The sequence below is a fragment of the Podarcis filfolensis genome, assembly GCF_964270895.1.
Source record: "Podarcis filfolensis genome assembly, chromosome: 2".
Classification (NCBI taxonomy): domain Eukaryota; kingdom Metazoa; phylum Chordata; class Lepidosauria; order Squamata; family Lacertidae; genus Podarcis; species Podarcis filfolensis.
The window spans coordinates 8,221,132-8,233,492 of record NC_139605.1 but is presented as its reverse complement, the minus strand read 5'-3'; the positions used below and the strand labels follow the sequence as shown (position 1 = coordinate 8,233,492).

At 46.0% G+C, this 12,361-nt stretch overlaps 2 protein-coding genes across 2 annotated transcripts in view; both read left to right on the top strand.

Annotated features, from left to right (window-relative positions):
* Positions 1-10,400, top strand: part of LOC310758180 (uncharacterized protein) — a 31,039-nt gene extending 20,639 nt beyond the window's left edge. The window contains exons 6-7 of the mRNA XM_083604108.1: positions 2,016-2,145; positions 5,086-10,400. Of these exons, the coding sequence (XP_083460234.1) occupies positions 2,016-2,145; positions 5,086-7,505 (2,550 nt within the window). The 3' untranslated portion in view covers positions 7,506-10,400. The remainder of the gene's footprint in view (positions 1-2,015; positions 2,146-5,085) is intronic.
* The window catches only part of LOC310756746 (uncharacterized protein), a 1,375,527-nt gene that overhangs the window by 815,454 nt on the left and 547,712 nt on the right, over positions 1-12,361 (top strand). The gene's annotated exons all lie outside the window — the stretch shown is intronic.

Sequence of the window (12,361 nt, the reverse complement as noted above, 5' to 3'; positions counted from 1 at the left end):
CCTGATGAGCTTGTCCAGGTATGATGAAAGCAGACAAATATCCTAGGCAGAGGAGATGGGGGTTGCTTGCTCTGCAACAAAAAGTTGCAGCATGGTTTGTTCCTTGTTCAGGTTTCTAGACGCTCTTTTCCACTGCGTTTTTTTGGGGGTTGGGCAGTGATTCACTGTATTTACCGTATTTTTCGCTCCATAGGACGGACCGGACCATAGGGCACACCAGACCATAGGAGGGGGAGAACAGGAAAAAAAATATTCTCCCCCTCTCTGCTCAGCGCCCCTTCAGCGAAGCGGCAGGAGAAACGGAGCCCCTTCCATTTCTCCTCCCGCTTCACTGAAGGGGCGCCGCGCAGAGAGGGAAAACTGTGCAGTGCCTCTCCAGCGAAGCGAAGCCTGGAGAGCAAGAGTGATCGGTGTGCACCGATCGCTCTCGCTATCTAGGCTTCAAGCAGCAATCAGCAAGCCTTCGGAGTGCAGCGGGAACTCCTGCTGTGCTCTGAAGGCTTACGGATTGCTGCCTGAAGCCCCCGGAGCGCAGTGGGAGTTCCCTGCGCTCTGGGGGCTTCAGGCAGCGTCAGTGAAAGCAACGCGAAGCCTCCGGAGTGCGGGGGGAGCTCTCCCTCTGCACTTCGGAGGCTTTGCGTTGCTATCGCTGAAGCCAAGGAGCCTGCATTCGCTCCATAGGACGCACACACATTTCCCCTTCAGTTTTGGAGGGGGAAAAGTGCGTCCTATAGAGTGAAAAATACGGTATTTATTACCTTCATAGACCGCCTTTTCCTCCAAGGAGCTCAAGGTTCTCCCCTCCTTATTTTACCCTCACAAACACCCTGTGAGGTAGGTTAGACTGAGAGACAGGGATTGGTGCCAGGTCGGCCAGTGAGTTGCATGGCTGCATTTGAACCCTGGTCTCTCTCACTGACTACTACACCACACTGGCTCTCCCATTGTATTTAGAAACCTTTATATGGACAAACCCTGGAATTATGTTCTAAAAGTAAAGAATCTTGATAAAGTTGCCCATTTAACTCAGTTTGGTTGGCCAGAAAAGCTTAGCCTGTCAGGCATGTGTACCAAGAAATGTCGTAAAAATAAAGAGCAAATAAAACCATGAAACACGCACCGGGAAACGACATAAGCACGCTCTTAAGAGTTCAAGGAATTTAAGAGTCACATAGAGGAGGGAGAAAGGTTGTTTTCTGCTGCTCCAGAGAAGCGGACACAGAGCAATGGATCCAAACTACAAGAAAAAAGATTCCACCTAAACATTAGGAAGAACTTCCTGACAGTAAGAGCTGTTCGACAGTGGAATTTGCTGCCAAGGAGTGTGGTGGAGTCTCCTTCTTTGGAGGTCTTTAAGCAGAGGCTTGACAACCATATGTCAGGAGTGCTCTGATGGTGTTTCCTGCTTGGCAGGGGGTTGGACTCGATGGCCCTTGTGGTCTCTTCCAACTCTATGATTCTATGATTCTAAGAGAAGTAAGCAAGTTTGTGGAGTAAAAGATGAGGCATGGGGCATGTGAGGAAGGAAGTGAGCTAATATCCAGGGCTTTTCTTCAGCTGGAACTCAGTTTCGACACCTCTCAGGCAGGAGCCATTGCCATTCTAAGAGAATGAGGGAGGTGTTCATGGTGAGTTCCCGCATCTCTTTCTAGAAAAATAGCACTGGTTAGATCAATACTGGAAGGGATCTTGACATAAAAATCCTAATAGAGGTTCCATGTTGGTGTGTGAAGGCCATGACTGCTTGAACAAGCCAGGTGTCCCTTTGGCCCCACAGCACCAGCTGAGGAGGGGGCCTCACTCTGCCCAACGGTAGAGCCAATCCCTCCAGGCTACACTGGGGCACAATCTGCATCACTTTCCCATGGCCGCCACCCCTCACGACCTCCGCTCCCAAATCCTTCCTTGAAGGGGGTTCTTATCTTTCTTTTCTAGGGCAACCCAGTCAGATTGGCGAGGCAAAAGAATATTTATTTATTTATTTATTTATTTATTTATTTATTTATTTATTTCAGGAGTTGGGACCAATTGAGGAGGTCGCTCTGGATTTCTCTGAGGAAGAAGATACCCCACTGAATGGGGAGCGGAGCCCTGGTTACACAGAGGCCAATAGGGAGGATGACGATAGCGACGCCACCTCACTAGGTGAGGATGACTGTTTATTTTCACTGAAAAACAACACCAATGGCTTCTCTTCAGTGAGACTGAGACTGGCCAACAGTAAAACCATGGGCTAGGCCCCATCCTAGTCCTCTTCAGAATAGGCCCATTACACTTAATGGGCATGACTGACTTAGGTTCACTAATTGCAGTGGGTCTAAAGGTAAAGGGACCCCTGATCGTTAGGTCCAGTCGTGGCTGACTCTGGGGTTGCGGCGCTCATCTTGCTTTATTGGCCAAGGGAGCCGGAGTACAGCTTCCAGGTCATGTGGGCAGCATGACTGAGCCGCTTCTGGCGAACCAGAGCAGCGCACGGAAATGCCATTTACCTTCCTGCTGGAGCGGTACCTATTTATCTACTCGCACTTTGACGTGCTTTCGAACTGCTAGGTTGGCAGGAGCAGGGACCGAGCAACGGGAGCTCACCCCGTCACGGGGATTCGAACTGCCGACCTTCTGATCGGCAATTCCTAGGCCCTGTGGTTTAACACACAGCGCCACCCGCGTCCCTTCAGTGGGTTTACTCTGTGTCTACTCCTTAAAATGTATAATAACCAATTGCTGTAAAAACGGCGGCAGCGGTTGGCCATTGCAGTGGTCACGGAAACAAACAAAATGCAAACAAGTGGCAGTAAGCAAGTGTCCGGATAGGAACGAGCTATTTCTGCTGCCACCACCACCCTCTCCCCATCATATCGGTGGTTTGGACTAGATGACCCTTGGCTCCCTTCCAACTCTTAGGATGCTACGATTCTACAGCCAGACCTGCTGGATAGCTCTGTTGGTTAGAGCGTGGTGTTGATAATGCCAAGGCGTCAGGTTCAATCCCAGTAAGGGACGGCTGCATATTTCTGCATTGCAGGGGGTTGGACTAGATGGTCCCTTCCAACTTTATGATTCCATGATAACAGCAATAGCAAGTAACCAAGGACTAGTAAACATGTAAAATATATGAAACAAAGGAGAATTTTAAAAAATAAATAAATCTATGTGACTTTCTTAAGGATTTCTCTCCCATCTTTGAATGGGCCTTCTCTGCAGTGGCTCCCTGTCTGTGGAATCCTCTCCCCAAGGAAGTTCGCCTATTTAACCAGGCCTTTGTTTGATTTGATTGACATCCCATGCCCTTTTAAAATGTGGGGGTTTTTTGGGAGGGGTGTTGTTATTTTGATTATTGATTTTGTGGTTTTATATTTTAGTCTGTAAACCGCCCTGAGACCTGCAGGTATAGGGCGGTATATAAATTCAATTAATAATAATAGTATTATTAGTGGGTCAGATTTAAGGTGCTGGTTTTGACCTTTAAAGCCCTTCACAGCCTAGGACCCTCGTACCTACGGGACCGACTCTCCTGGTATGCCCCACGGAGGACCTTAAGGTCCATATATAGCAACACCTTAGAGGTCCCAGGCCCTAAGGAAGTTAGATTAGCCTCAACCAGAGCCAGGGCCTTCTCAACTCTGGCTCCGGCCTGGTGGAATGCTCTGTCTCATGAGACCAGAGGCCTGCGGGATCTGATTTCTTTCCGCAGGGCCTGTAAGACAGTTATTCCACCTGGACTTTGGCTTGAAATCAGTTTGATTCCCTCCTCCTCTTTCTTTTTTCCTTTCTCCTCCTGTGAAGAGGCTGCATCTTAATGTTTTAATGTTGTATCTTAATCTTTTAAATTGTATTTTAATCAACTTGTTTTTATTATTGGTTGTTAGCCGCCCTGAGCCCGGTCTTGGCTGGGGAGGGCGGGGTATAAATAAAAATATTATTATTATTATTATTTATTATAGTAGTAGTAGTAGAATGGTAGAATAGTTCTACCATTGGCCCATCTATCCCAGCATCCTGTTCTCACAATGGCCAATCAGATGACCCAATGAGAAGCCTGCAAACAGGACCTATGTGGAACAGCATTTCCAATTCTTAGCAACTGGTACTCAGAGGGAGAGCATGATCATCTCTGCTAGTAGCTGTTGATAGCCTTATCTTGTGGTTTAACAGTCAATTCCTCCAACCAGGGAACTCTGGGAATCGTAGCTCTTCGGGTGGGGGGGCAGGGGTGCCTTCTAAAAGCTCTCAGCACCCTGAACAAATTACAGCTCCCAGGATTCTCTGTGGGCAGCCTTGACTGTTTAAAGTGGTGTGATACTCCTTTAAATGCGTGGCTCACGTGGGGACTGAGAGAGAGAACAAGAGTGAAGGACAAGTATTTGGGCTTGCTTTCTCCTTCTTTATTTCCTCAGCCACTCTGGGCAGCTCCCAACAGAATATTAAAAACACAATAAAACATCAAACACTAAAAATTTCCCAGTACAGGGTTGCCTTCAGATGTATTCTAAAAGTCAGATAGTTGTTTATTTCCTTGACATCTGACGGGAGGGCATTCCACAGGGTGGGTGCCACCACTGAGAAGGCCCTCTGCCTGGTTCCCTATAACTTCACTTTTCGCAGTGAGGGAACCGCCAGAAGGCCCTCGGAGCTGGATCTCAGTGTCCAGGCTGAATGATGTTTCATGAGATATTTCATGAGTGTAGTGGCTACTGACTTTTGACACTTGAGGGTTATATTTTTAGCACCCACCTTATTTTCAATTAAATTTATTTAATTTAATTAAATTTATAAATTTATAAATTGCTTTTGGTGCTTTGTTTTATCGCTATAACCCACCCTGGGACCTTGGGGTGATGGGCGGATAATAATAATAATAATAATAATAATAATAATAATAATAATAAAGTGGAATGGCTGTATAGAACTTCCAGGAGCAGATGCAGTGTACCTCTAAATGCCAGCTGCTTGGGGTGCTTCCCAGAGGCATCTTATTGGCCAACTACAGGAAACAGGAAGCTGGGTTAGGTGGACCATTGGTCCAGTCCAGCAGGGCACTCCTTTGTTTTTTCTGCCATGTTTAAAATGTCCCCTTTGTTGTGGCAGGTGAAGATTGGGTGAGTGCCACTGAGACGGAGACACCCCGGTCGGAAGGATTTTATCAAGCATACCCAAATGGGCAGGAAGAGCACCACCCTGAGAGGAAAGAGGAAAATGGCCCACCAGAGAGAGCAGAAACATGTGTGATTTGGGAGGGTGATGAACTCCTTGAAGAAAGCAGGGAAGCACAGGGGATCCACATGCCAAAGAAGAAGGGCATGTTCAAGGTTGATGGATGGCGCTTCAGGCAGAGGACAGACCCTATTAAACGTGAGAGAACCAACACAGTGGAGCAGCCCTACAAATGCTCTGATGGTGGGAAAAGCTTCAAGGTGATCTCTCACTGCATTTCTCGTAAAAGAAGACATGGGGAAAGGAAGCAACACAGGTGCCCGGACTGTGGGAAATCCTTCATTGCCAAAGCACACCTTATCAATCATCAGAGAACCCACACTGGAGAGAAGCCGTTCAAGTGCCTGGCCTGTGGGAAGACTTTTGCCCAGAGTTCCAACCTCAGTGTCCATCAGAGAATCCACACAGGAGTGAAGCCGTTCCAGTGCTCTGACTGTGGGAAAAACTTCTGTTCCAGCGCCAACCTTACCAAACACCAGAGCACCCATGTGAAGGGGGCCCCATATAAATGTTTAGTGTGTGGGAAGAGCTTCAAGGTGCACTCTCATTTTATCACCCACAAAAGAATCCACGCAGGAAGGAAATCACACACATGCTCAGACTGTGGGAAGAACTTCCTTGCTGCATCACACCTCATAATTCATCGGCGAGTTCATACTGGAGAGAGACCCTATAAATGTGTGGAATGTGGGAAAGCCTTTATTCAGAAGGCTCACCTTAAGGTCCACCAACGAACGCACAAAAGAGGAAAATCGTTCCAGTGTTCTGAGTGTGGAGAAAACTTCAGTTCCAGGATCAGCCTTATCCAACATCAAATAATCCACCCTGGAGTAAGCCCCTATAAATGCTATGAATGTGGGAAAACCTTCAGGGTGAATTCCCACCTTATTGCTCACAAGAGGAACCACGCAGCCAAGAAACCCCATAAGTGTTCATACTGTGGGAAATCCTTCTTTACCAAATCGTACTTTATCATCCATCAGAGAATCCACACAGGAGAGAGACCGTTCAAATGCTTGGCCTGCGGGAAAGGTTTTAGCCAGAGTTCGCACCTTAATGTTCATAAACGAACGCACATTGGGGTGAAGACATTCCAGTGCTCTGACTGTGGGAAAAGTTTCAGTTCGAACACAAACCTTATTAAGCATCAGAGCATCCACACAAGAGGAAACCTCTATATATGCTCTGACTGTGGGAAAAGCTTCAAAGTCTATTCCCACCTTATTGCTCACAAGAGAATCCACACAGCCAAGAAGACCCACAAGTGTTCGTACTGCGGGAAGTCCTTCTTTGGCAAATCGTACCTCATGACCCACCAGAGAATCCACACGGGAGAGAGGCCATACAAATGTTTGGCCTGTGGGAAAAGCTTCACGCAGAGCTCCCACCTTACCGCTCATCAAAGGACTCACAAAGGAAAAAAGTCATTATGTTGCTCAGACTGTGGGAAAAGCTTCAGGGTCAGCTCTCACCTTATTGCACACAAGAGGATTCATGAGGCAAAGAAAGCCCATAAGTGTTCCTACTGCAGCAAATCCTTCATTTTCAAGTCCTACCTTATCATACATGAGAGAATGCACACGGGAGAGAGACCCTACAAATGTTTGGTTTGTGGCAAAAGCTTCAGTCAGAATTCACACCTTACTGTTCATCAGAGAACTCATGTGGGGAAGAAACCATCCAGGAAAGGCTTTAGGGTGAGCTCTCAGCTTATTTCCCATAAGAGAATCCACACAACAAAGAAGCTGCACAACAACAACAGCAACAACAATAACAACAACAACAACAATGGGAATAGTACTAAGTGTTTGGATTGTGGGAAATCTTTCATATCCAAATCATATCTGATCATCCATCAGAGAATACACACAGGAGAGAGACCCTACAAGTGCACGGTCTGTGGGAAAGGTTTCAGCCAGAGCTCTCATCTGACAGTCCACCAGAGAACCCACAAGGGAGAGAAGTTGTTCCCGTGTTCAGACTGTGAGGAAAAATTCAGTTCCAGGATGAAGCTTCTTAAGCATCAGAGAATCCACATGAAGGGGAATCCATTTAAATGCTTGGACTGTGGGAAATCTTTTGTCACCAAATCTCAGCTTGTGGTACACCAGAGAAGCCACACTGGGGAGAGGCCGTATAAATGTTTGGACTGTGGGAAAGGGTTCAGCCAGAGCTCAAACCTCATTAGGCACCAGAGGATTCATTCGGGGGAGAACCCCTATAAATGTTCAGACTGTGGGAAAAGCTTCTGTTCAGGTGAGAACCTTACTAAGCATCAGAGAATCCACACTTAAGGAAGCAGGATCCTGAATTATGTGCCCATACACTTCGAGAAGGCCATAAAAGTGTATGGACTTAAACAACAGTGGATTTTATTAGTCAGTAGGTGGTGGCGAGGAAAATATATTTGGCAAAACACCATGCTGCAGACAGCTTTTTTGATCATTATTCAAAAATTTGCTGTTCACCAGTGAAGCCATGGAGGAATCAGCTGAGGTAAATGCTTTAGACAAAGGGAAGCATCCCTTGTAAGCTCAGAGCTTTCCGTCGAAAAGGCAGAACTTGAATCTGCATCAGGTCAGGACATATGGGATGCGAGGGTGATTCGACAGCTGCATCATCACCTTCTTCTGTCCAAAATAGGGCATTTTAAGGAAAACTGCCCGAACTTGTAAGAATGAGCAACAGTGGGCCAAGTGGTGGTGTTTCTAGACAACTCTAAAAGATTCCAGGTCGCCCTCAGTAAGTTGCTCTGCTTGTGACAGATTGCCTTGGCTCATCTTTTGCACCCCCTTCATCAACCTAACAGGAGCAGAGTCAGAATCCTAGACTGGGTGGAGTGGAGTGGGGTCTCATTGAAACTGCCTTTCAGATTATTTGTCCATCCAGCCCTTTATTTTCTATTCTGATTGGCTTCAGCTTTCCAAGATCTCGGGAGGATAAAGACTTTCCCATCGCTTACGAACAGAAGAACCCAAGAATAGCTACTTGCTTCTTGAGGCCATTTTTAAAAACAAAACAAAACAAAACAATGAATTGGTCCTGGAGCCATACAAAGCCAGGTTCTGCTCCTGAGCTCCGGAAAATCTTCTACAGCTACTGAAATTTCTACATACGGAACAGTGGTGCAAGAGAAAGACACTGCTTAGGTTTTAAAATATATCTGTGTCAGAAAATCCACATGGGAAAGAAGCCATAGAAACACTCAGATTCATAGCTGTCAACTTTTCCCTTTCCTTGCAAGGAATCCTACTCAGAATAAGGGAATTTCCCTTAAAAAAGGGGAAACGTTGACAGCTATGCTCAGATTGCCACTGAAACTCTTAGTTTCAGTAAACCTTGGAGTAAACCCTGGAATCTGTGCAGGACAGAATGTTTTTATGTTGTATGAGGAGCCAGGCACCTCTTAAAAAGGAGAGAGAGAAATCCAGGCTGCTGACCATTCTAGGGCTTTTAACCTTTTTTTTAAAACGATTTTTCATTTTTCAATATTTTATGGGTCTGCTGGCAGAGCGGACTTTCCGTTATCCCAAGGAACAACCAAGTGATCCCTCTCTGGCTGTGCAACTTGCTGCCAGGAACAAGTCCCAAGTTACTTCCTTCCAAATGATTGTGAGAACAATGTGGGGAGACCTGTTTGTGTTATGTGTGTGGGGGGGATGTGCTTGGCTCTCTGTTCCCACAGCTGATGATGGGAAATGCTGTCTTTCTCAGTCTTTCGCACCATGGCTGGCAGCCACCGTCCAATCTCCTGCACATACTTGCCCCAAGGCTAGCAGAGGTTGCCTTGCAGAGAAAAGTGGACTAACCTCACTTGCTGTGAATGTGTGCGTCCAGAATTGCTCAGCTCCCAGCCTCTGTGGTGTGCACGTCCCTTCACGGAGCATAGCGCATAGACAACATGATGCATCAAATGCCCGTACTTGATCCTTGATGCGGGGGGGGGGGGGACCCAAACTGTTTCTGCTTCTGTGGCAAAGCCTGTTCAGGGTCTGATGTGATTACATTTAAAGTCCAAGTTTTGCGCTTTTCAACTATGGCTGCGCTGTTCCGGGGTGTGTGCTGTGGGAGACAACGGCCATGCTGGGGTGTGATGTCACTTAGAATCATAGAATCAGAAGGGGCTCCATGGGTCATCTAGTCCAATCCCTGCAATGCAGAAATCTCAGCTAAAGCATCCATGACAGATAGCCATCCAACCTCTGCTTAGAAAGCTCCAAGGAAGCTCACACATGTCTGTTCCACAGCTCTTACTATCAGAAAGTTTTTCTGAATGCTTAGGAGGAATCTCCTTTCTTGTAACTTGAAGCCATTGGTTTTGAGTGCTCCCCTCCAGAGCAGAAGAAAACAAGCATGCTCCCTCTTCTATGTGACAGCCCTTAAGTTATTTGAAGATGACTATCATATCTCATCTCAATCTCCTCTTTTCCAGGCTAAACATACCCAGCTCCTTCAAGTGATTCTCATAAGGCTTAGTTTCCAGACCCTTGATCATCTTGGTTGCCCTCCTCTGCACACATTCCAGCTTGTCAACATCCTTCTTAAATTCTGGCACCCAGAATTGGACACAGGACTCCAGGTGTTGTCTGACCAAGGCAAAATAGAGAATATTACTTCCCTTGACCTGGACACCAGACTTCTGTTGATGCAGCCTAGAATAGCATTAGCCTTTTTTGCTGTTGCATCACACTGTTGACTCATGTTCAGCTTGTGGTCCACCAAGACCCCTTCATCGTTGCTCTTTCTCCCCCATATCATTTTTTCGGAAAAGGGACAAATTGACACATCAGGGTGTGAGGTCATACCAGCACCGTCCAGTCAGGAGCTAGTAATCACGTATGATGTCACATGAGCACTGGCCAGTCAGGAGCAAACTCACCCCCTCCTCTGTAGCAGAACATAATAACAGAACAGCCTTGTTTTGTTGTTAGCGTGCGCCTTTGGAGGTAAAGTTCAAACCATTGGAGAGTTACAACACCTGCAGGAGAGACATGTTTTATTACACGTTGGGCAGATGAAAGTTAGGCTGATGTAGGTGTACCATGGCGTTTCACTGGCTACAGAATTGCTTCTTTTCAGCAAACGACGTGTTTCCAGCAGTGTTTGCAGACCTCGATGTTGCCCAGGTTGTACATTCTGCAAATGCTCCATGGGGGGGAGAAAACAAATAAATCTTTGTGTGGAAATATCTTTTTATTCCTGCTGCATTTCAAATAAACCCTTTCCTACAGGATGAGATTTTGCCCGGCCCAGGAAGAGGCAAAAGAGCCCAGAGCTCTTCACTTTGACAAGCTCGTTTATCTGAGCACCTTCACAAGCAGAGGCAGATTTAGGGGAGTGCGACTGGTTCGTCCGCACTGGGTGCTGAGCTGGGAGGGTGCTGCATGCCCCCCCACAACAATGACTTATAAGGCAAGAGGCAGGGGCACCAAATTTTGGTATTGCCCAGGGCACTGCTCAAATTTGAAAGCCAAGGTCTGCCACTGACACAAGCTGGGAGTGGAACATCAGGGTCAGAAAATAACTCAGAAGCTCAAACATACCAGTCCAACTGCAGAACCAACATTTTCTTACAGGGCTGTCTCCCATCCAAGCAGTCACTTTTCCAGATTTCAGCAGTCTTTCTGTCTCCCTCTTAATGTTCATTTACAGTTTTGATTGATTGGAAATGATTCATTTGCTATTTGCATTTTTGCCTATCTGTGGAGTTATTTTCTCTCTCTCCTCCCTGCTACAGCTGTTACCCGTTTCCTATCACAGGACGGGTAGTTTGAACTTGATTTTTGAAGACGTCCACCTCTATGGCTTACATTACATTTCCAGAAGTAAAATAAAAAATGAGTTTGTTATCCTCATTTTTAAGACCATACCACACAGTGCCATGATGACTACCTTTATGGACATGAGTCTATTCCCCATTTCTATTTGGTTTTGAAAAAATACCAATTGCCGTGGTTCCCAAACTTTCTGCGCCATATGGACCGCTTGAAAATTGAAAGTGTTGGTGGGGCACTTAATGGATTTGCTGCCTGTTGTAGCAATTGTAACGCACTGTGCTGGATGCTGTGTAATTTTAAAAGGGCATTTCCATTGCTGCTTTGATTTGTTAAATCGTGCGTCTGTTTGTGTCCAATAACATTCAAATGGTAATGCAATAAATTACAATGTGGCAAATAAAAGAAGCAATAGAAATTCATTTAAAAGTCACTATGAAATTAAATGTGGGCATGCCTGAATGAAGCCTGCAGACCACATTTGGGGAACTGCTGATTTATTGAGGTCCTATGCAGAACAGACCCACTGGCCCAAAGTTAAGTTATGATTCAGTGTCTCCACTCTGAGGCGTCATCAAAACGATAAAGCAGTATCATGCCACTCCCAAAATCCTGGGAGCTGTTAAGGGTTGTGAGAGTTGCTTAGGCTTGCCATATGTCCAGAATCTCCCGGACATATCTGGAATACCACAGCTGGAAGCAGTGTCTGGGTGGAAATTGGCAATAATAATAATAATAATGTCCGGGGAAATCTGGACGTATGGCAATCCATGTTGGCAGTGTTGTTTTTGTCGATTATCCTTAGAAATAGCTCAGAAAGTTCATTTTTCAGCTTTTGGTGAATTTGCTAAAAAAAAAAAAAAAAAAAGGCCAACAACCTCAACAACTTTTCTGTCTGGATTTTCACCGTTTGAAATATGGCCACCTTTGAGTTATTTAGAGACCCTTATTCCCCTCACGGAGCTCTTATTTCTCAGAGTGGTCTAACAGTCTTCCTAGGGGGCTCTGGGAGCGACAAGCGTTGTTGGGGAGTTGAATAAAAATCTGGCCTCCTGTCAGAGAAATATCTCCTTGCTCGTCCCGCTTAACTTATTCCATGTTCTCCTTTAGCAGAGCTTGTCTTTTCATCCAGTGAGGTGAACAGCTCACTGGATATATATGAAACAAAGCTTTCATAGTAGATAAACGTAGTATAGTAACATGCGGACTGAGGGAAACGAAGCACCTTGAGGTAAGTGACAGTTGAACCCTTTTTTAAACTGACAGCCTGAAGGGAGGGGCCGTTCTAGAGTCCAGCATGAAAGCCCCGCCCACTAGAGGCCAGGTATTCTGCTCATCAAATTAGGCTTCAGTGTTTTTCCTACAGAGAGCTCTTG